This window comes from Castor canadensis, chromosome 9 (genome assembly GCF_047511655.1).
Source record: "Castor canadensis chromosome 9, mCasCan1.hap1v2, whole genome shotgun sequence".
NCBI classification, from domain to species: Eukaryota; Metazoa; Chordata; class Mammalia; order Rodentia; family Castoridae; genus Castor; species Castor canadensis.
In genome coordinates this window covers 113,173,857-113,197,848 of record NC_133394.1, presented here as the reverse complement: position 1 = coordinate 113,197,848, position 23,992 = coordinate 113,173,857, and the positions used below count along the sequence as shown (strand labels likewise).

The 23,992-nt window shown below is 49.3% G+C and overlaps 1 protein-coding gene across 4 annotated transcripts in view; it reads left to right on the top strand.

The window, feature by feature from the left end:
- The first annotated feature begins 6,632 nt into the window (after nt 1–6,632).
- Pdgfra (platelet derived growth factor receptor alpha) overlaps nt 6,633–23,992 on the top strand; it is a 47,306-nt gene continuing 29,946 nt past the window's right edge. Inside the window, exons 1-4 of one of the 4 annotated variants that reach the window (XM_074042224.1) lie at nt 6,633–6,871; nt 16,723–16,783; nt 18,020–18,337; nt 20,458–20,718. In XM_074042224.1, the coding sequence (XP_073898325.1) occupies nt 16,735–16,783; nt 18,020–18,337; nt 20,458–20,718 (628 nt within the window). In that variant the 5' untranslated portion in view covers nt 6,633–6,871; nt 16,723–16,734. Of the gene's footprint in view, nt 6,872–7,805; nt 8,022–9,469; nt 9,619–10,256; nt 10,557–16,722; nt 16,784–18,019; nt 18,338–20,457; nt 20,719–23,992 lie in introns of those variants that run through there. The other 3 variants (XM_074042227.1, XM_074042225.1, XM_074042226.1) reach the window with 3 other exon arrangements.

Here is a 23,992-nt window from a genome sequence, read left to right as displayed (position 1 = left end):
GTAAGGACTCAGGGCTGAGATTAGTGCAGAAGAAAAGCCAATAAGCATCCTGAGCTACCTTCGTGCAGTTTGAGGAGAGGACCAGAGCTGTTCCATTTGACTTCTGAAGGCAGCAGGAAATATCACCTCCTGGCCTAAGCTCCATGGGTCATTTTGTTATCTCATAATATAGGGCAAATTTCCTTTTCTGAGAGTATAGTTTTAAAGCACTCACAGTCAAATAATAATGCAAAATACCTTGAAGCTCTAGAGGCAGCCTTTAGAAAAATCCAGACCATATGAGTAGGATATTCAGACAGCTGGGGCTATCAGAACTGAGGTGTAGCTACTTGCATCTCCTTCAGCTGTCCTTTTGTGACACTGACTGCCCAAAGACAAATTCAAGGTGCTGGATGTGGTGGACCATTCCTGTAATCCCTACATTTCAGGAGTCTGAGACAGGAGTTTGAGGCCAGCCTGGGATACATACTGAAACCCAGTGTCTCCTCCTGCGCCTTCCCCCCCCCCAAAAAAAAGACAAATAAAGTTTAACAGGCAGTCTGAATAAGTTTGATGTTGCAAATTACCACAGAAAATAAATTCTGAGCAGGTCTGCAGGGACACATTTGGTCTCAGTGGGCTTCATAAGGATGTCTGTGTGTTTTCAGCTCTCCTGCTCCTAGTTTTCATTTTTGAGTGAGGGAGTCTGTATTTGTAGTTAGAATGAGTAAATCTTTTCTGCTTTTATCAGGATGGTGTTTGACTGTCACAAAAAATTTCAAAAGAAGTGCCTTAACACAACAGAATTTAATTTCTGCTGCATTTTCAAGAAGACAGTGAATGTGGGGCTTTGTGAGGGACTTTCTTCTTCATTGCACTATGGTGCATGAGCCCCGTTTTTCAGGTGACCTCATAATCCATGATGGCTGCTGAAGCTATAGTCACATGTCTGCTTTCTTCCCTTTACTTTTAAGGACACCTGGGGAGCTGCACCCACAACTTCTGCTTACATCCTATTGGCTAGGACTCCTCTTTTAGCCCAATCTAGCTGTAAGAAAGACTGAAAGAAAGATTTTTGTCCTGGCAAGGAAAAAAAAAAAAAATCAGAGACTCTACTTCCATGAAGGGAATGGAGAATGATTACTCGGAGGAAAATACGAGAACTTTGCCACCGAAATCTTCCTGCTATTTTTTTTTATTACTGAAAGGGAGTCCTGCCTCAGTTTCTCCAGTGCACGGTGGGAGTAGGGTGGGCGTGGAGGGTAGAAGGTAGTATGACTATCCTTAGGAGAAAGATCTGGCTTTAACCCTGCTTTTGGGTCATTGGGTGACCTGAAATCAAAACGTGGATACAAATGTAAGAGTATGCCGCCTAGTGTATAATAACTAAAGGGCTTATGTTTTCTAGAGTTTTCGTGATCACTCACAAATACAAAGCCACCAGATAAGTCTGGCTACAATTTATCATGTTGCACTTAGATAGGGAGAGTGGTCTGCTTTTTACATTCAAACAACCCCCATTGTATGGGGTCAGAGAGGACAGCTGAATATTCAGGAGATAAACATTCCTAGCTGTTCTTTCTCAATAGCTTCTCTGCCTACTAGAAAACGCTGAGTTACCCAAACCTCTGTCCTGGGCTTTCTTCTCCTTTTACTCCTTCCCCTGAGCCTTTCCAAATGTATCTTGTTTAAAAGTGGCCTCATCATTTTCCTTCCCAAATCCCTTCCTGGTTGTCCCTTGACTCACTAAAAGGCACCAAAGTTATGGCCTAAGCCAAGGAACCTCACTCTCTTTCACAGCTCATATTCAGTCAGTGAGTGCTATGCATTTCATATCCCTCTCTGATCCCTTTCTACTTTCTCTAAACCCCTGCCACCTCTCAGGGACCAAGGAAACTTCCCATCTTGCTAGGTTGCAGGAGTAGCCTTTCTCTCTCTTGTGATCACCCAGGCTGATCTTGCCTGAGATTCCACTCTGCTCCCGTCCTCCCTCCTTACATCAATCCTGGTACCTCTATAGTATGCAGCTCAGGTTCTTACCATGGCCTGGAAGACCTCTGCAATCTGGCCTCCTGGCTCCTTCCCATCAGGACCATTAAGAATTCTGGCCATTGCTAACTTCTTTCACTTCCCCTGACCTCATGTTCTCTCTCACTTCAAGCCCAGGCACAAGGGGTGCCTCTTTAAGTGGCTTTTCACTCCTCTTGGGTCTTCAAAGAGGCTGTCCCAGTCCACCAAGAAGCCATCTCCAACCCGCCAGTTGGGGGTTTAGCTCCTCCTTTGTGCTGGGACATCCCTTTCTACTTCTGCCTTGCTTCCAAGTACCACACTCCAGCTTTACCCAACTGGCCCATCAACCCTAGGAAGGCAGGGCTGTAGCATTTGGCACAGAGCCTTGGGCATCCTAGGCCTGATAAATCTCTGTTGTATTCAGTTATAGAATATAAATTTGAATATAAGCCACGTTATTTACTTTGGGTATGATCCAGTCTGAAATAATCCTGTGAGTTGTGCAGGGTTATCTTAATGGATGAGCGAAGAACCCAGGTTTCACTAGTTTTCTACTTCACAATGTCTCTCTGTTGAAGGCTTTCTTAAAAATAAAAGAACCTCACAGGGCTCTGCTGTACTCCTGGGACTTACAGAGGACAAGGCCCTTTCTTCAGCGAGGCCGACCTAAACAGAGCCAGCCCTCCTTCGCCTCCTCAGCCACAGCTGTGTGCTGGAAGGCTGGATGGCTGAGGCCCCTAATAAAGAGCAGACCTCCCAATCTTCTTCCCTCCCCCACCCCTCACATGGTGTTTCAAATTAAGAGCAAGTAAAAAAATCTAAGGCCTAAAGACGAGAGGGGATAGAGGAGGAAGCTGTGCTCTCTTCCGAGGAAAAGGGCACCAAAAAGCTAGATCCAGGGGGTTCAGTCCTGCCACATCTGTCCCAGGCTCAGCATTGTGAGGCCCACCCGGGCTGGGCTGGAATGCAAGGCAAGCTCTGGTCCTCTGTTAGGGCCATAAACAGGCCGAGGGGTTAGGAACTCTATAGAGAGAGGGTGCCGGGTCACCATCGCTGGGAGTAGCTTTCTTCTGCTCTCTGGAAAGAACCCCAGGAAACCCCGGAGACTCGCTGCTCCTTTCGATCCAGCCAGCAACCACCAAGAAGAGGAGGTGGGCGAGGATTCCTGGAGAAAGGGTAACAGTCACCCCAGATTACACAGGCCCGCTGGACCGTTTGGAGAACTCCTTTTCCTACTCCTCCAAGACTCGGGCTGCTCTTCCGAGTGAGCAAGCGAGCCACTGACCCAGGGCTGGGGCCGAGCCCTCCACGGTCTCCACGCGGGGACCGCACATCCGCGCGCGGCGTCGGAGCCTCCTCCAGCCCTCGCCGCCGGGGCCCCTGCGCTGGGCCCGGGGAGGCAGCTCCTCCAGAGCCAGGAGTTAAGAGGGACAGAGAAGGCCGAGAGAAGGCGCAGTCAGTGCTGATTTCCTTTTGCCAACCACCAAAAGGTCCTTCATTTTCAAGCCGAGAAGCCAGAAACAACCCCTTCTCCGCCCCGCCCCGCCCACCACCTTCATTTAAAAGAAATTCACAAGTTTGTTACAATGTGATTTTCACAACTGACGGCTTTGATAGCTGTTACATCCTTAAGTCTTCAGCAAAAGGACCTCAGAGTTCCCCAGGAAAGTAGCTTTGGGGGTGGGGTGGAGCTGGGGAGAGGAGGAAAAGACACAAAAACATCGCAGCGGGAAACGCCCACGAAAGCCCGAGGTGTGGCGCGGCCTTAACCCCTTTGGGGACCGTCACAGCCCGAGATGCAGGACAGGGCGGGATTTCGTTTCTCTCAGTGACCATTTTGATGTGGTCGTAAAAAATGTACTGGACCTTCTCTTTGAAGGTTAGCTCATCTACTGCATGTCTTTACACTCTTGCACATAATTTTTTGTCGCCCGCGGGCCTTGAGGCGCAAGGCCAAGGCCAGGACCGCCGCCCTCCCTTGTCCCTTTCCGCAAACTTTACGGCCCTGCTCAGGTCGGGAGTTGGACCTGCTTCCCCTTCCGTTGCAGCCCACTGGACTCCAGTTTGGAGAGAATCTTAAACCCCAAGTGGAAAGAAACAACAAAAAAACCCCAGGAGGTTGAAATCCAGGAGCGGGTTGGGTCCTTTGCACTGTGGCCCAGGCGGGCGTAGGCCCCTCTTTCAGGATCACAGGGCGGTCCCCGCACGGCGCCCCAGGCAGGAGCCCAGAAAAGGGAGAAAGGACCCCGGAGGCCTCCCCGGCCAGCAGCTCTTCTTGCCCGCAGCGACTCCGAGACCACCCAGGACCCCGGGCGTCGAGGGAGCAATCTGAAAGGATCATAGAACAACCAGGGAAGAGCTCGAGTCGCCCCCTCCCCTGATGTCCAGGGCTGAGTGACGGGTGCAGACCCGACCTCTCCCCAGGCCCCGGACAGTGGAGGGCAGACAGCTGGATTCAAACCCGCCTATGAGCAGTGGGAGGGGCGGGGGCTGCGGGGGCTGCGGGGGCTGGACTGGGTTTAAGAAACCAACCGCCTGGGTTCCAGGGCCTCCTGCCCGGAGCTTGCTCCTGACCACTGCGTTTATTTTGCTTTTGCAGGGGAGGCAGATGTTGACCTGTCTTCATCTTTGCTCTGTCCAGACTCTGCGAAATCTTCCCCCAACCATTTGCTACCCTGAGCCGCCCTCCCCCAACAGGGGCGCTATCCCCAGACTCAACTCCCCAGGCCTTTAAACCTAGGAAAATGTCACACATGGAAACCTTTAGCAAATGTTTGTTAATGATCATAACAAAGGCATCATTCAAATTAGGCAGGTAATTACTACCAGAAGGACAACTGGGTGCTCTCTGGCTCATCGATTGCTCTCTGCTTTAAACTCCTGAGGACCCCCGCGCCGCCCGCTCCTCGGGCCCCTTTAAACCGCTCTGAAATGAACTGTGAAGTTACCATTTGTGGGCGGGGAACGCTGGGGCCCTGCGTGCGAAAGACCTCGGCGGTGTGACCGAGCTGGTCGTGTCGTGCAGTGGGCCCTCCTGGCAAGGCTCCCTGCCTCGTCTCTTGGTTAACTGGTAGAAAAACTCTTAACTCAACTTTAATACCGGCATGAAAGCCAGCACCCGATTTGCCTTTTATTCCCCTCTCTTTTTTGGGGGGTGGGGTGTGTGTGTGTGGGGTCATTAGTCGCCGTTCATTATCTACAAACATTACGGTATCCTGTTAGCATTCCGAACAAGGGGCTGTTCATATATTTGCCTTCAATGATTTCCTGCAGGAACATGTGGAAGTAATAGCGAGCGCCACAGTCACCGAGTTGAAGATGCACGAGAGGAGAGTGCGCAGAAGGGCTGGGGGACAGGTCCCTTAGCCCAGCCCCAGGAGCCCTTTCCATGAGCCTGACACCCCAACGATCCGGTCCATTTACGCACAGCACCGCGCTGTTTGGAGTGCTTCTCTGTGACTCTTCCCCCGCCTGCTTTGTGTCCATCCTCCTGACGAGGGAGGTATTGGGTCTCCGACGTGCCAGTCTCAGTCTGGTCACCCTGCCCATTTTGAGTGGGGTCGTGTGAGGGATAGTGGGCTACGGGAGGAGAGCAGAAGATTAACCCCCTATCCGAAACAATTCAAGATGAGAGAGAGTAAGGACTACGAACGCGCTCCCCTCCCCCGCTCTCCCTGGGAAGCCCCACTTCGCTCAGGTCTGGTTCCTGGAGCTTCAGCGCCCCCTTTCCCTCGTGAGCAGGATCGTTTTTATCCCCAAACTGTGTCTAGGGCACAGGGTTTGCGGCACTTCTCTGAACTCCAGGACTTTCAGAGGGTTGGACTCACTCAGCCCCACCGAACTCAAGGAGAATCAAAAGGAACCCCTCTCCCTGAGATGCCGAGGTGGCGAGCTTGCTGTAGACACTTAAACCCGCGAGCCTGAGCTTTTCTGTATGCGAGATAGAAGCTAGGGCAACCTCTCCCAGATAACCCCGAAAACAAAGGCACGACAAGATAAGTGGTTCTGAGGGAGTAAAGGTCGTTCTCGAGAGAACGTTCCAAACGCACGCAGACCCTGGATCACTTGCGTCTCCGTCCAGTCTTTCAAAAACCCATCATCTTCATATTGAACTCAATGGTTTCCTAATCCCATTAAAGGATTAACACGGGCACTTTCCCTACAAGACCCCTCAGTTCAAAACCATGCAACCGCTCGGAGATTCCTCCCCAAGGCCATAGCTCTACTTGGGTCAGGAGTTTCTAAGGAAAAGACATTTTTCGATTCCAGATTTATTTTTTCCGTGGGCACTAAAAGCAATTTTACGTGTCCTTTTTTTTCTTTCTTTCTTCTTTTCAAAGAGAATACAAAACTATAGGAGCGCAGAAAAATATCACCCAAATTGGGAGGCAAATTCATTCTGGAAATGACGGAGCTGTTTGTAGTTTCACGAAACCTTTTTCCCGGCAGAGCGTCAACACCTCCCCCTTTAGCCACCCCCACCCCATCTGGTCTGCTTCTCCCCGCCCCCCAGTTGTTGTCGAAGTCTGGGGGTTGGGACTGGACCCCCTGATTGCGTAAGAGCAAAACGCGAAGGCGAAGTCTGGAGACTGGAAGATTCTGAGCGCTGGAATTTCGAGGGAAACTTTTATTTTGAAGAGGCCAAGGGGGGGGGGGCTTCATTTCCTGACAGCTATTTACTTAGAGCAAATGATCAGTTTTAGAAGGATGGACTGTAACATTGAATCAATTACAAAACGCGGTTTTTGAGACCAGTACAGTTGGAGCTAGGGAGAGAGGGGGAGAAATAGAGACGGGAACTTCAGGAGAGGCTTGGAGGCCTTGGACGTACTTTTTACTCCATGTATAGGATTTTCATTGTGGATTGACATTGGAGGAGAAGGTAAGGAAGAGGAAAAAATGATTTTTGTTTCTAAGGGGTCTTTGATCAGGTCCTGGACTGGAAGACGCGAAAAAACTTCAAACTTTGAGCGATGAGGAAAAAAATGGAATTGAGTTCCAGTTGTGTGTCCAGAAGTGTAATTTATTCTGAACAAACTTCTGGTCGGGGGCACAGAGGAGGGGGGGTAACCATAGAGTTAGAAAGTCTGGCGATTAAAAAAAACACTTTTCCAGACCTATTTTTAAAAGCAGTGTTTTTCTAACAACCCTATGGCCTCCCAAAGAAATTGTTTAGGCTGACATTTTTGAGGTCTCTTTCGGGGGTGGGGTGGTATTCGTGGATACTGGGACGAACACCAAGTACCGCTGGGGGGTGGAGGCAGAGGTGTTTGCCCTTCTTCTTGGCAGTGGGCTCGGGAAGGCGACAGGTTTTTAATGAGTATTTTCATTCCTTGCCCGCGGTTTGGCGGGACAGCGCTGCAGCCTGTGGTGTGGAGCACGGCTGTGGGATCGGGGGAGGTGGGGAGAGAAAGGGCGCCGAGTGGGGCAAGGGAAGGGGTTTGAGGGCGGGGGAGGTGTGAAGGGCTCGGCTGGAGGAGGTCGGATCTGAGGTGCCAGCCGGGTGCACATGGCGCCAGCCGAGCGCGCGTAATTACTGGACGGCGCTGCTCCTGGTGCGAACCGGGGCCAGACTGCCCGGCGGTGGTGGCTGTAGGGCCAGCAGAGGAGCGCGGGGCTTGGGTGAGGATTTGAGAGCTCTGGAGAGGTTTGCCAGGTCCGTTAGGTGCGAGGAACTGCGGGTGCCCGCCCCACAGTGCGCTCGGATTGCGCGCCTCTCACGGGGGCGACGGCTGCGGCGCGGGCGAGCGATCTGGAGTAATGACAAACACATTTGGCCCCGAGTGAAGAAGTCGTTGTTGCCTCGCATTCCAGCAGCTGGGATTTGAGGAATTCCGAGCAGCAATACGAGGGGCCCTCATTGTGCGCGGTGGTCCCCACCCCCATCCTGCGCTCACCGCCTTCCTCAGTGGAATCTTTTCTGCAGCGCCCGGGGCCGGGTTGCTGCTCAGTCCCACCCACAGCAGGAAAAAGGCAAGGTCTCCTGAGAAGTGAAGTTAGGGACAACTCTAAGCGGACGAACGTGGTTGCAGGTAAGACAGAAAGGTGAGAGGCAAACCGTCCTCACCCCTTCCTCCTAGCACCGGAGCCCTGGATCCTCTTTTTTCCCTGGCGCTCCTTTCCCGCACCGAGGTGCGTGGCACTGACCGCATACGCTCACCAGGGCGCTGCTTCATCAACTCCAGTGGTTCCTTTTTCTCTGTTGCTCTCCAAGCGCCGGCGTCTGTATTCTTTCCTCCACGGTCTGTCCCCATGGAATTCTGTCCCTACACGTGAAATGAACTCCTCCCGGCAGCGCCTGGGGAGCGGGCGGCGTCCACTTGGCTTTGGAACGACTGGGATCAGTGGTTCTGTTTGGAAAGGGTGTCGGCCAGCTCCCTGCAAAAATGAGTGTGGTCCGACCCGAGTAAGCTGCCCGATGGAGCCAGGGCCGTCCGGCCAGGTGTGCGGGAGCTGCCAGGAACTTGGCGTCACGCCTTGGCCAGAAAGGAAGTTTTGGGTTGTTTATGTGCTGTCGGTCTCTCCCGCAGCCAGAGCGCTGCCTGTCCCGCATTACGATCCCTCAGCCCCGCTGAGACCTTAGGACGTGCGGGAAAGTGCCTGGAAGAACTTGCCACTCGGTTCATCTCCGAGGATGGGAGGAAACCGAGGCTGGGGAGGGACCCCTATCGTGTCCGGGCCTCCCCGCGCCCGGCCGAGCTGCCTGGAAAAGCCCCGGACTGGGCGGTGTGGGAAATGGCTTTTTGGCTCCGTGGCCGAAATTGCTCAATGTTTTGGACTGACTTGTCTAGCTTCGGTTGCTTCGGATCAGAACCAGGGAGCTTTTTTTGGAGCAGGAAGAGGCATCTAGAGAAAACGGGGCACGACAGTCCTCGGCAGCACATCTCACCGGACGAACACCCCAAAACCCGGAGGCCCTGGGCCAGAGGAGGGAAGGAAGGGGCGCCCTTGGTAGTGAGCACCTATCCGCAGCCGCGCTGACAGGGGCTTTTACATAACCCCTCTCCCTATTCGACCAACCGGGACCCTGGTGTGGCATCCCCTCCCCCTCCTCAGCCTCCTCCTTTCCACAGCTCTTTTGATGAGGGGGACTTCTTTTACAACCCAGCAGGCAGGGGCCTGTCCGGTCCTGCTTTGACACCCCGGTCCCTCCCTGCTTTAGAGCTCTTGCACAGTCCTGCTTTGGGGTTGACTCGCGTGCAGTTGGACCTAGTCCCCGGGAGTGATGGGCGCGAGAACTCGTCGCTCGCCCCCGACGTCCCGGCGGCTTTTGCTCCCAGTCCTTAGATCGGCAGGGACGTGAAGCAGAAGAGCCTGGGGTCCCGGCTCGCGGCCCGGAGGCTGCTTTCTTCCCGGGGCGCGTGCTGGGGAGGGATGCAGGGGGAGGGGCATCGGGCTGGGCTTTCCAGCTGCAAACGCGTCTGGCGCCGAGGCGGGCCAGTTTTCTGCCTCCTGGGGACAGGCAGTGGGCGGCGCGCGTCCTGGGGACGTGGTGGCCAGCGCCTGCCTGCAGACCTCGGTGGGTGGGACTCCCTCTGGACTTCGGGGAGTTGCGTCCAGTTTACACGTTGCTAATGGAAAAGTGGTGATTCTGGAGAAGGAGCTAAAAGCTGGATAGGTGACTGAAAGGTGCGGCTCTCTGCGTCCCTCACGTCCGGCACTCGGGGTCTGCCCGCAACATCAGCCTTGGGGAGGAGGGGCGGAGGGGATTTTGTAGGGTCGCTCTCAACGCGGGATGCAGGGTCGGCGCAAATTGCTTTTCCCGACTGCACTCTAGTCCGGGGCTCTGTCGGTGCTTGTCTTTTGCTGAAGTGGCTTGGCGGCATTTTCTTTTGTTTTAAACCAAAGGCGAACCAGGAATGGGTTGGAAAGTAGATAGTAGGAGGGAATAGAAGAAAGCCTCGGACTTGGGGCGCCACCTTCCCTGCCTCCTACTACACTTCTCTCTCCCTCCCTCCCTCCCCCGCAAAAGAGGATGAAGGGCGCGGGCGGGCGCGGGGCCAGCGCGGCAAAGGCTAGCGTCGAGCAAGGTAGGCACTGAAGGAGACGGAATTTTTGAAAGGTGAGGGGCGCAGGCTGGGTTTGCCCCAGCCTTCCGGGCTGGCATGGGGCTGGGCTAGCGGCGGTGGGCGGCGGTGCGGCTCTCGCGCCCATAGGAGGCGCTGGCGCGCGCCTGGAACCCTAACCCGCCCCCTCCTCCCCACCCAACCCCTCTCCCTCCACTCCGCCCATCCCGTCGCAGGTCTCAGTTGAAAACAATGCAAACACCGAGTTTGGATCTTGGGGAACGGCAGCCTCTGCAGCTCTGAGCTCCGGAGCGCTGGGGCAGGGGCGTGGGATCCCAGAGCTGGTCCGCATCACCCCCATCTCGGGGTGATCGAGCTTGCTGGAGGGCGTGGAGGAGGCGGGACGGGGAGCGGCCCACGCCGTGTCCGTGTGGGTGTGGCGGGGTCAGGAGCGCAAAGGTGCTAGCGCGGGACCTCCGGGAGAAGGTTTGCGGGCTGCGATCCCCGCAGCGGTGTCGGGGACCCGGAGCCTGAGCTGCGGGCAGCGGCGGAGCCAGCCGGGTAAGATCCGCGGAGCTGCCGCGCCCTCTAGCGAGCTCCCTGCGCGCGCCCCGCATCCCGCCAGTCCCGGGCAGGCGGCGTCGACGTTGTAGAGCGCAGCCCAGGGGCCCCAGAATTTGGACTCACCCCGGTCACATTTGCGACTCCTGGGAACCTCGAATAGGCGTCCTGCAGGCACTGTAGGGGCCCGGGGGACGCTGGGTGGGCGAGCCCGGATTTAGGTTGAAGAGTTGGGGCGTCATTAAAACTTAGGTTTTTTTGAGTTGGGGAGAGGGGGACAGGAGAAAGGTGGAGGATTCCCGGCCCCGCAAGCTCTTGGAGGACAGTGACCGCCGTGTGCACTCCAGCTCCGCACAACGTCCCCTGTCGCGCCGGCTGCCTGTTGCTGTTTGTTTGTTTTGCGAGCCTGCGTTATTGTGCAAGGGGAAACAGTCGTTTCCAATCAGCCGGGCTGCGGGGTCCCTGCCGGGCGGGTTTATAAGGGGTGACAATGGCATGCGAACAGATTGGGCAGCGCGGCCTGGGAACGGCGTGGCGGCCCCCTCTCCGCGCTGCAGAGGTGGTCTCCCGGCCTGGAGGCGCGCAAGCGCCCAGGGCGAGAGCGTGGGCTCTCCAAAATCTTAGTGGCGGGTCCTGCTGAAACTTTGGGGGCCTCGCGGGGCGACATCGTCTTCCGGAATGCCTCGCAAGCGTTGTCCTGGTGGATCGTGATGAAGGTGATGGTTATGGTGCCTGTCCTGGGCTGAATTCTCTTGGGGGCCCCAAAAAGATTTAGGCATTTTAGACAGCAGTTTTGCTATTTCTGCTTCCACGCTGTAGCTTTCAACCTAGGTCACCACGAAACTCGAAAATACCATCTAAGAAAGAGCGATTATAAATTAACAGTTGGGACATTTTAGGACAGAATAGGTTGCAGTGGCGCCAGCATCTCGGTGAACCCCGGACGCTCGTCCTTGGACCAACACTGCCATCTGCTGGCCACTCTGAGGGACTGCCAGACCCTCAGTACGGGCTTCCCGGAGATTGCAAAGTAGTGACATCAGGCCAGATGTATTTCTTCCCCCCTTCCCCCCCCGCATTGGGAACACGAAGGTGATAGCTGGTTTTACAGTCCTATGAAGCTGCAATAACCATTGGACGAATAACCTTTATCTTATGGACATTTTTGTAGTTTTCCTCCTTTTTGTGGTGTTGGAGGTCAAATCCAGGTCTTTGTGTAAGCGCTATACCACTTAGCCACACCCCCAGCCCTTCGTCTTAATTGCTCATTCTTTACATTTGTACATGAACTGAGTGTTTACCCACCAAATCTGATGGTCAGCGCAGACCTGTGAGGAAGGTGGGCGGGTGTTTAAGTATTCCTATTTATAAGTGAGGAGATTTAGTATGCCAGCCCTGCTTGGTGACCACAAACCAAGGCTCTGTTGTGCGAGCCACTACCTCTATTTGGAGTCGCATTAGTTTAGTGACAATCAGATGGAAGTGCCATTTGCTTCCGTGGTTGAATATTTGGTGCAGGGAAGACAGAAAGGTTTATGAGCTCAGATTGCCCCATAAAATGCTGCCATGTAAACGCACTCTAGCCTCCACCCAGCACCGGAATGTCTAATGGGCTCCTGGAGACCAAAACAACAGGGTCTGGTGAGGTGCAGGTCCTGGGAGATACTGGTGGCTGCAAAACAGAGATGTTGCCATTGACACAGACCTGCTTGGGTTGCCTGGGCTGAAATTATGAGACCTAGTAGAATGTTACAGAAAAAACAAGATGTGTAATTTTCACAGTTAGAATTAACTTAGGAGAGCTGAAATTAACCAGACCTCAAAAACCTGAATCTTGAGGTCATCAGTGGCTTTGGGACTGTGAGAGTCTCCTGTGGTCTTTAATCATGCCAGGGTGGGGTGAGATTCAATAGTCAATGGTTCCTCAGTGGGATGCACATTGTCCATGGTGATGGGGATGCTGGTTCTTTGGTCTTGTGAAAAGAATGATGGGCTCTCGCTTCTGGAAGTAGGGCCCTTGCATTGCTTCCTGTGACTCTGTAGCTTAGCATGCTGTCTTCTGTTATAAAGTCACATTCAGTAACTTTTCAGTCATTTGCGGGGGACGAGATGGCATACTGTTAAATAGAAATGACAAATAAGTGTGGTGGTGTGTGCTTGTAATCCCAGGACTCAGGAGGCTGAGGCAAGATGATTGTGAGTTTGAGGTCAGCCTGGTCTACATAAAACCTCTGTGAGAGGCGGGGAGGAGGAGACAGGGAAAGGGAAGACAGAGAGAGAGAGAGAGAGAGAGAGAGAGAGAGAGAGAGAGACAGAGAGACTATGATCAGATTTGTTTCTGAATATATTGGTTCATCTTCAAAATCTTCGTAGCTACAACAGGGTGTGAGTGAATTGCTGGCCTTTCTTAGGAAGGAGGAGTTAAAAGAACCTTCTGGTGTTGCTGTCCTCTAACACATCTTAGGAGTCTGCAGGAAAAGATTCTCTATGAAAACCAAGGCACTTTCAATTAAACTACGGAGTGGCGCAAGCCAGCAAGTCTGGTGTTACCAGTCTGAGGATCAGAGAGATGGACAAAATGTCAGCTTTGGGGTCAGAATCCTCTGATGTGATTTGCATTGTGCTTCTGAGAAAGGAAGGGAGGAGGACTAGAGAGAATGGGGGAAAACTGCATCCCCTGCCTGACAGTGAACTTGACGGAGAGCTCTTTTCTGTTATTTCTCTAACTTGTGGCAAATGCTATTTGAGCTGTGAGTCTGGATGATTGAGGCTGAAGGCCAACTGTTATTGGCATGAGAGAAACAATGATTAAAAAAAGATTTGATTGGAATCCATTGCCTCCTTGCAAAGAGCTCTGTCTTGCAGGACTTACAGTGCCACCAGCCTCATAATTTGTCACCTCAATTACTAAGATGTGCACATCTTTTTGGATGTGCTCCGGGGTGGGAATAACTAATTAGGAATGAGCATTTACTCCCAGGACAGAAAAGCAAAGGAATGGCAAAACCCTCACTCGGTGGAGTCTCTCTCTCCTGCTGTTCTCCATCCCCTCCCATGGGCAGACACTCGGCAGTTATTCACGAGTAAGGGCCTGAAACGTCACCAACACGCCTGCATTTCTAGCCAGGGAACTGCCGTTATCAGAGACAGAAGTTTGAAATCTTAAGCAAACACATGTGATGCTCAGTTTTCACACGGTTATCGCTCGGTTGGAGGCCCTGTTTTCATTGCCCACTTTGTATGTCAGTAAATAATCCTCCCTGGCAGCAGGTCCACCATATCTGGACACACAGAAGGAAATATGGTGGGGCCTGGCCAGCGCAGAACGCTCTGCAGAGCCTGCTCTGTAAGTGCAGGGAGCCCTTACATTCAGCAATGCTGGAAAGATACATCACTGGCAAGTCTTGCCAAAGAAATACAGGATATAAATGTGATAAAAACCCAAGACGTCAAGCTGGCGCTGGAAGCTGCTTTGAAGTTCACTAAGTGGATTATCAGTGGGAGGCTGATATTTGTGTGTACAAACACACAGGCCCTTACTGCTAATTGTGGTAAGCCAGGCGGCCAGCCTGGCTCTGGGGCCCCCTGCGTCTGCCACTGCAGCAGTGTAGAAATTCTGCATCCCCCCAGGCACCTGCCAAGATCCTCAGAAGCCATCAAGCAGCCAGCATCAAATGAATTGCATTTGGGTCTCAGCACTGCAATTATGTTTTGCCCATAGTGAGGGATGAAGAAGGAAAGAGGGCTCCAGTTTGTGTCAGAAAATAGTAAGGGGTGCAGAAGGACAGGGACGGGGCTGGAACACTGGCCTTCCTTGAAAAAGACTCTGCTGTGGAGTGGAGAGAGCATTGGTTTTGCATGTCATACATCTTTAAAATCTCACAAAGCCTTAAAATCATGGCTCTGTCACTAGCTGTGTGTCTTTGGGTCATTTGCTAAACCTCTCTAGGCCTCAACTGCCACTTCTTGAAATCAACTATGACACAGGGTTATTCTTAACAAACACATAAAAAAACTTTGGCCTAGTAAATAGTGGATTCTCATTCTCTTATTTTTTTTTCTATCCATTGTCCCCTCTTGCCAGCATTCCACCTTTCAACTAGCTGTCTTTCTTCCTCCTCAATTTTCTTGATAGAATTCAATGGAGCAGAATCTGGACTTCTGCAACTGGGCACCACTAAAATCTACATTTAGGTTATTATCTACTGGGTCCTCTCCAACAAACATAAAACAACTCAAACTAGCTGGGTGCCAGTGGCTCACGCCTGTAATCCTAGCTACTTGTGAGGCTGAGATCTGGGAGTCTCGGTTTTCAGCCAGCCTGGGGAAATAGCAGGAGAGACCCCACCTCCAAAATAAGCAGAGCAAAATGGACTGGAGGTGTGGCTCAAGTGGCAGAGCACCTGCTTTGCAAGCACGAAGCCTTGAGTAAAACCCCAGTACTGTCAAAAAAACCCCCAAAAAACAAAACACAACAACTTGAGTCAAATAAGGTATATACTGAGCCCCTGAAATGTTTAAAAATGTCTCACTGAAGGAGTCCTCTACACACATCTTAGTGTCCAGAGTCAGTGAGGGGGCAGACTAAGCCCCACCAGCTCTCATTGCCTGATGTGGGGTGCAGTGGAACCCAGTGTGTCCCAGGCCCAAGGACAGGTGCTGATTTCTATGTTAGCTTAAAGCTCTTGTGTGCCCAGGCCACACTGAGTGTGGGTGGGGGTGGGCATTTTTTTTCAGGGTTTGAACTCAGGGCCTTGAGCTACTCCACCAGCCCCTTTTTTTGTGATGGGTGTTTTTGAGATAGGGTCTTGCGAACTGTTTGCCCAGGCTGGCTTTGAACTGTGATCCTCCTGATCTCTGCCTCCTAAGTAGCCAGGATTACAGGGTAAGTCATTGGCACCCGGCTGGGGTGGGCATTTTAGGTCCCAACATCTGCGAGCCCTGTGTAGCTCCTTTTCCCTGCCATCAGTGAGAGTGCTTTCCCCAGACCTCATGTGGAAAGTGAAGGAAAAGAAATGAGCAAGGGCACCTGAAGAGGGAACCTAGGGAAAGTGGTCTCTTCAAGATTGGCTAGAATAGACCCTTAGTGGTCTGTTTGGAAGGCAACAGGGCCCTCTTTCATTTCTTTCCCTCTTCATTTTGTTCCCCTCCCTTCCTTTCTTGTCCACTCCTTGCCCTGCTTCTGTTCTGTGGACATTCAGTTTCAATCCTTCTCCACTTCCCGAGGAAGTCAGAGACTCAAGAACGTGGTTTCTACAGGTGCTGTTTCCTTAATTTGAAGATGAGCACGAGCCTCTGTAGAATTTGGTTCTGTTTTCTGCTTCTTGGGCAGGCGCTCTCCTCTGGTTTCCCCAGCTTCTCTGTTCCTGCCCTGTCCCAATCTTTCTAGGCCTCCTGATCCCAGGGGGGCATCCAGGTGTGTGCCTGGGTATCACAAAGGCCGCCTCTGGGTGACATTGGCTGAGAATTTCAGAAACTCTAGATCCTAATAACAATTTACCATTAAAATGAAAAGATTTGTTCTAGCCTAAGCAAGTTTTCTGAAAGTTGTTGAGGATGTGACTATGTGACTTCTTTTTTGGTGGTACTGGGGTTTGACTTGAGTGCTTCATGCTTGCTAGGCAGGCGCTCCAACCGCTTGATCTTACCACAAAACAGCAGCCCTGTTTTGTGATGGGTTTTTTGGAGATAGGGTCTCCAGAACTATTTGCCTTGGGCTGGCTTTGAACCAAGATCCTACTGATCTCTGCCTCCTGAGTAGCTAGGATTACAGGTGTGAGTCACTGGTGCCCAGCAGGATGTGACATCTTGATGAATTGAAACATGAAGGGAGTAGCAACCTAGTTGGAGTAAACACTGCTCTAGTTTAAAAATTGAGAAAAAAATCCATCACGGTCCTTCCTTCTTCCCTCCCTCCCTCCCTCCTTCCTTCCATCTAAAGGGCACTTGTGAACACCCCAGGTTTTCAGAATTGGAAAGCCATAGGCAGTCAACTTTCCCCTCAGATGGTGTCAGGATCCCCATCGCTATTTGATTCTTTCCTTGTCAGTGCCTTACTGCTTCAGCCACGAGTCTTCAAGTCCATTGTGCAGGCATGAAGAGAACCACACTCACGGCTGTTTTCTATTGGCTAATGGTGTTTCTGTTTGGCTTTTGACTTTTGCAGATTTCCGGAGCTATGGGGACGTCCCGCCAGGCCTTCCTGGTCTTCGGCTGTCTCCTCACAGGTATGTATCTCCATCCCCTCAGGTCGTTGCCCTTGGGAGCACTGGAGCATTGTTTCTGAGTCCTGTGCTCTCTGGGTCTGTTACCTGTATTCTGTGCACATAGGTCAAAGACCATGAGACGAAATAGAGGATTATCGAGAATGATCAGAGACCTTCTGTTCCCTTGGCTGTATTGCATTAATTCCATTTCAAAACAAAGGTTTCCAGGCCATTGATAGGTTTGTTGTAATAGTTCAAACCTGTCCACTGCCCTCTTTCTTTCCTGGGCATGGCTTCCAGTAGGCGTGGATCAGAGAAATTGAAGCCTGTTCAAAGGAAATGAAGAACAGAACATTCTTGCCCAGGACATCATACCTGCCTAATAAAAGATGCTTGCTTGAAAATCTTGGTGCCATATTTACCCTTGGCTTGGAATGTAATCGACAGACGTGTTTGGCTCTTGGAGAATCAGGAGGGCACCACGAACCATTTATTGAAAATGTTTATCAGACTTTCTCAGTTTTCATCCAGGTTCTGAGAAATTCCTTTAAAGTTGGGTGGAATTCCCACATTAGGGTCCGAGGGAGATTAAAGATCAATCATGAATTAAGAATTGAGTGGCAATGTCTCTTTGATGAGGGAAACTAGACTAAAATTTCAGGCTTTAGGATGAACTTGGGAGCTTTTGCTCTTGGGCTTTACTTATTACTGGTGAATTGAAATCCACATCATCCTGCTTTGGCCTCTGGAAGTCATTAGAGAGAGGCATGGGGGTGTGCTGTAAGAAGCAGAAGTTGTGCAATTCTCAAGCACAGATCTGCTGTGCACTTTGTTCAGTCCATCTCCCTGCCCCTGGACTCATGTCACCCCCTTTTCTTAAGCTACAGGAAACTTCTGCAGGGCATGTGAGTGATAAAGAAGCCATATGTGCTGGAGCTCATGCCATCTTGGGATATTTTATGATCACACATAAGAGTCTGAGATATGGAATGGGAATCAGACGTCCTCTATCCATTGGAGTGTTTGGAGGGGCACATCTGGGGGACTTGGGGGTTGTTGAGGCCTCTGGAACACTAGCTGCTCTCAGCAGATGCAGTGGCTGTTATAATGGAGGGTCTTTCATGGGTATCCAGGCTAACGGATTTTGCGTAGAAATGGTCATTGTTTGTATAAGCTGCTTCTGTTGCTTCTCTCAGCTCTCCGGGGGAGACTCTCCTTTCTGGCTGCGTCCTATTCAGAGCGTGTTTCCTTTTACAGGGCCGAGCCTAATCCTCTGCCAGCTCTCATTACCCTCTATCCTTCCAAATGAAAATGAAAAGGTTGTGCAGCTGAATTCATCCTTTTCTCTGAGATGCTTTGGGGAGAGTGAAGTGAGCTGGCAGTACCCCATGTCTGTAGAAGAGGACCCCAAAGTGGAAATCAGAAATGAAGAGAACAACAGTGGCCTTTTTGTGACAGTGCTGGAAGTGGTCGGGGCCTCGGCAGCCCACACTGGATTGTACACTTGCTATTACAACCACACGCAGACAGAAGAAAATGAAGTTGAGGGAAGGGGTATTTATATCTATGTGCCCGGTGAGTTGGATGGGTCCCCTGGACCAAGTTTCTTCTCGTCCCGTGTCTCCTATTCATTGTATTAAGATTTTAAAAAATATATAAAATTAGTATGTATTGGAAAATTTTTGAAAAATAGAGAACACACAATTATTTGTTGTTGTTGAGACAGGGTCTGCCTGTGTAATCCAGGCTGGCCTGGAACTTGCCATTCTCCCACCTCAGCCTCTTGAGTGCTGGGATTATAAATGCACACCAATAGGCCAGGTAGAACACACAAAACTAAATGAAGACCATTTGTTACGTCATTGTCAATAAACACTCCTGGTTAACATTCCAGAGTTTTACTGAGTTTTGAAAATTATTTTTGTTATGGCATGTCATTTATTGATATTGTGCAGAAGACCTGAACTGTACTAATTTATGTTCAGTTCAGTCAAATTCAGCAAATATTTACAGTGTATCAGACACCATGCTCAGTCATGGAGACAGAAGACTGAATAGGTAGGCTTTGTCTTGGTCTTACTTACAGTTCAGTATAATAGCTTCCAAATAGCCACCAAACTTTTCAGTCTGTGGGAGGAAATGGAGAGGGATCCTGAAGAGGCTGGGAGAGTCATCTGATTACATGGCCAGTGTGACTATGGGAGTGGATGACCATGGCCTAGAGTGCTGTGGAAGCTAAGGATGATGGGAGCCCTGAGCCTATGATCCCCAACTCTGCTCAGCTTGTTGGCAGGAAGCATCACTGGGAAGCATGGCCTTAGACTGAGACAGGGCCAGGCCTTGGCCAGTTAAGCCCTCTGTGATTGTTCAAGATTTTGTGACTCTGATCACAGATTTGAGTGATGGCAATTGTGGATGTTGTTGGACAAAACAGAATATTTCAGATGGAGCACTTGCACTTTCTGTCTTTGTGCCATTTTTGTTGTTTTGGTCAGGATGAGGAAAGGAGATTCAATTTATATAACAAGGGTTTTTTTTTTTTTTTTTTTTTTGGTGGGACTGGTGTTTGAACTCAGGGCTTTTGTGCTTGCAAAGCAGGTGCTCTACCACTTGAGCAACACCTCCAGTCCTTTTTGCTCTGGCTCTTTTGGTGATAGGGTCTTGCAAACTATTTGCCTGGGCTGGTCTGAAACCTTGCTCCTCTAGATCTCAGCCTCCCAAGTAGCTAGGATTACAGCTGTGAGCCACCAGCTCTTTCTTGACAGTCCTCAAGTTTTGATCCACTTAAAGTGGTTTAAAATTTTTTCCTGTCCTCAGTGAGAGAACAGGTCTCTTCATTGTTATCTGACAGGGAACTTTTTATCAGTGGTCATGGAGGGTCAGGATACTTTTCTTTAGCTGTGACTCAGTATTTCTTACCATGGTGGCTTTGCTAGCAGCTTTTTCAGAAAGGAAGGTTTCAGGCTATGGAATTAAACATGCCAGGGGTCAAACTCACAGCCTTGCACACACTGAGCATATACTGAGCCAGTGTGCCCCGCCTCCAGCTTTACAATTTTCTTTGTTACTTGAGAGATTAGTTTTAATAGATTTCTTGTGCTACTTTTCAGTCTGACTGGCTATGTGCAGTGGGGGTTTGAAAGAGCACTTTATAGCATAACAATTATGACTCTTATTTCGAACTTTTTTTGAACTTTTTTGAACTTTTTTTTTTGGCAGTACTGAGGTTTGAACTCAGGGCTTTTTACTTGCTAGGCAGGTGCTCTACCACTTGAACCATACCTCCTAACCTCCATTTTTGTTCTTAATTGTTGTTTACATTTTGTGTTGGACTATTGGCTAGTATTTTTGTTTATCATCAGCGTTTTTTATTAGGGTACAGGAAGTTGAGTACTATTCAGAATTTATGTTTACCTTCTAGCTGTCATGACAGGTAATGTTGGTAGAGCAACTCTTCTGGACCTCTCTAGAAAAAGGTAGAATTCATACCTGGTAAGAATAATGCTGGGTCAGGAGTATAGTATAGTGAAGGACTTGCCTAATGTGTAAAGCCCTGGATTTGAACCCCAGCACTGCAAAAAACCAAAAAACCAAAAACCTAATAATAATAATAATAATGGCAGTGGGATAGTTTTTCTGCACATATGTGCGAGAGTGAGTGAATGTCTAATAGTCTGTCTTTTTTTAAACTACAGACCCAGATGTGGCTTTCGTGCCCCTAGGGATGACAGATTATTTAATCATCGTGGAGGAAGATGATTCTGCAGTCATACCTTGTCGCACCACGGATCCAGAGACTCCTGTAATCTTACGCAACAGTGATGGGCTGGTGCCAGCCTCCTATGACAGCAGGCAGGGCTTCAATGGCACCTTCAGTGTGGGGCCCTACATCTGTGAGGCCACTGTCAAAGGGAGGAAGTTTCAGACCATCCCATTTAATGTCTACGCTTTGAAAGGTACATGTACTGTTCCCTTCCTTCTTTAAATAGGAGCAACAGGCAAACTAGGATTTTAATTGCACCACAGCCACTGGAGATGGAGGTCCAGAGTTCTGGTGAGGGTATTTAGCAGCCCACCTTACTGTACAGTGCAGTCCACCTCTGTGGCTATAATACCAGGCTTAAAATCACTAACGGCTTAAGCTTTTGTATACCATGTAAGATTTCACGTTTCATGAGTTGACTTCAAAATACTGCATGGAATTCTTGCATAAGCCTCTTACTGTTAGAGTCATATTCTTGGTTATAGAGACCCTATAAACAAACATACACCCCAGGAGGCTGGGTGCCTAGATTAATTTTAGTGATTTAAGAGTTAAGTGATTTCAGTTTTGAGGAATGACTGTACTTAGAGTTTTTAAACTTCATCCCTTTTTTGAGAGTGCTTAGCCTAAATGGAACAGCGTGACACGTGTTGGGGTTTGGGGTCACCAGATATTAATGGAGCACTTACTCTGCATGGAGGCTTAGCCGCAGCAAGAATATGCCGTTTGGCAATGATGAAGGGCTTATTTGTGCCAGACACTGTACTAGGCTCTGAGGAGATGCTGAGACTAGCCAAGGAGAGGAGTGGAGGAGAAGAGAATGAAGGGGCCAGAAGCACGGGCCTAGAGCTGCACTGGGCAGGGGCAGTTGGTGCGTAAATGGGTAAATGAGCCACAAATGGTGATTGGAAAAGATACGGCTGCAACTAAATCAGATGCCCCGGAATGTGGTGCTCTGTTCAATTGGAATTCATTCTTACTATTGTTATTATTTGCATTTCTGGACCTCTACAAGGAAAACTATACACTTCTGAAGAAAGAGATTGAGGAAGACTATAGAAAGTGGAGAGATCTCCCATGCTCATGGATTGGTAGAATCAACATAGTAAAAATGTCTATACTCCCAAAAGTAATCTACATGTTTAATGCAATTCCCATCAAAATTCCAATGACATTCATCAAAGAGATTGAAAAATCTACTGTTAAATTTATATGGAAACACAAGAGGCCACGAATAGCCAAGGCAATACTCAGTCAAAAGAACAATGCAGGAGGTATCACGATACCTGACTTCAAACTATATTACAAAGCAATAATAATAAAAACAGCATGGTACTGGCACAAAAACAGACATGAAGACCAGTGGAACAGAATAGAGGATCCAGATATGAAGCCACACAACTATAAGCAACTTATCTTTGACAAAGGAGCTAAAAATATACGATGGAGAAATAGCAGCCTCTTCAACAAAAACTGCTGGGAAAACTGGTTAGCAGTCTGCAAAAAACTGAAACTAGATCCATGTATATCACCCTATACCAAGATTAACTCAAAATGGATCAAGGATCTTAATATCAGACCACAAACTCTTAAGTTGATACAAGAAAGAGTAGGAAATACTCTGGAGTTAGTAGGTATAGGTAAGAACTTTCTCAATGAAACCCCAGCAGCACAGCAACTAAGAGATAGCATAGATAAATGGGACCTCATAAAACTAAAAAGCTTCTGTTCATCAAAAGAAATGGTCTCTAAACTGAAGAGAACACCCACAGAGTGGGAGAAAATATTTGCCAATTATACATCAGACAAAGGACTGATAACCAGAATATACAGGGAACTTAAAAAACTAAATTCTCCCAAAACTAATGAACCAATAAAGAAATGGGCATGTGAACTAAACAGAACTTTCTCAAAAGAAGAAATTCAAATGGCCAGAAAACACATGAAAAAATGCTCACCATCTCTAGCAATAAAGGAAATGCAAATTAAAACCACACTAAGATTCCACCTCACCCCTGTTAGAATAGCCATCATCAGCAACACCACCAACAACAGGTGTTGGCGAGGATGCGGGGAAAAAGGAACCCTCTTACACTGTTGGTGGGAATGTAGACTAGTACAACCACTCTGGAAAAAAATTTGGAGGCTACTTAAAAAGCTGGACATCGATCTACCATTTGATCCAGCAATACCACTCTTGGGGATATACCCAAAAGACTGTTACTCCAGAGGGACCTGCACATCCATGTTTATTGCGGCACTATTCACAATAGCCAAGTTATGGAAACAGCCAAGATGCCCCAGCACTGACGAATGGATTAAGAAAATGTGGTATCTATACACAATGGAATTTTATGCAGCCATGAAGAAGAACGAAATGTTATCATTCGCTGGTAAATGGATGGAATTGGAGAACATCATTCTGAGTGAGGTTAGCCTGGCTCAAAAGACCAAAAATCGTATGTTCTCCCTCATATGTGGACATTAGATCAAGGGCAAACACAACAAGGGGATTGGACTATGAGCACATGATAAAAGCGAGAGCACACAAGGGAGGGGTGAGGATAGGTAAGACACCTAAAAAACTAGCTAGCATTTGTTGCCCTTAACGCAGAGAAACTAAAGCAGATACCTTAAAGCAACTGAGGCCAATAGGAAAAGGGGACCAGGAACTAGAGAAAAGGTTAGATTAAAAAGAATTAACCTAGAAGGTAACACCCATGCACAGGAAATCAATGTGAGTCAATGCCCTGTATAGCTATCCTTATCTCAACCAGCAAAACCCCTTGTTCCTTCCTATTATTGCTTATACTCTCTCTACAACAAAATTAGAGATAAGGGCAAAATAGTTTCTGCTGGGTATTGAGAGGGGAGCGGAGGGGGTGGAGTGGGTGGTAAGGGAGGGGGTGGGGGCAGGGGGGAGAAATAAACCAAGCCTTGTATGCACATATGAATAATAAAAGTAAAATGAAAAAAAAAATTATTTGCATTTCTGTATAACTACATGCCAAATTGTGTATGTCAACTCAAAATCAAGGCTTCTGAAGATTGTCCAAAGCTTGTCTTGATCAAACTGGTTTGTGAATTATCTTTCAGGGTTTTCTCTTCCTTTTTTTTTTTTCCGGTACTGGGATTTGAACTCAGGGCCATCACCTTGAGCCACTCTACCAGCCCTTTTTTGTGATGGATTTTTTTCAAGATAGGGTCTTGCAAACTGTTTGCCCAGGCTGACTTCGAACTGTGATTTTCCTAATCTCTGCCTCCTGAGTAGCTAGGATTACAGGTGTGAGCCACTGGTGCCTAGCCAGGATTTTCTTAAAAACAAAGAAACAAATCAAAAAACCCCACGTAAACCTTGTGCAATCCTAATGATACAATGGATATTTAGACGAGATCGGGCGTGTTCAGGGTGGTATGGCCGTAGACAATGGATATTTAGATCCTTGTATTTCATTTTCTTTTTACAG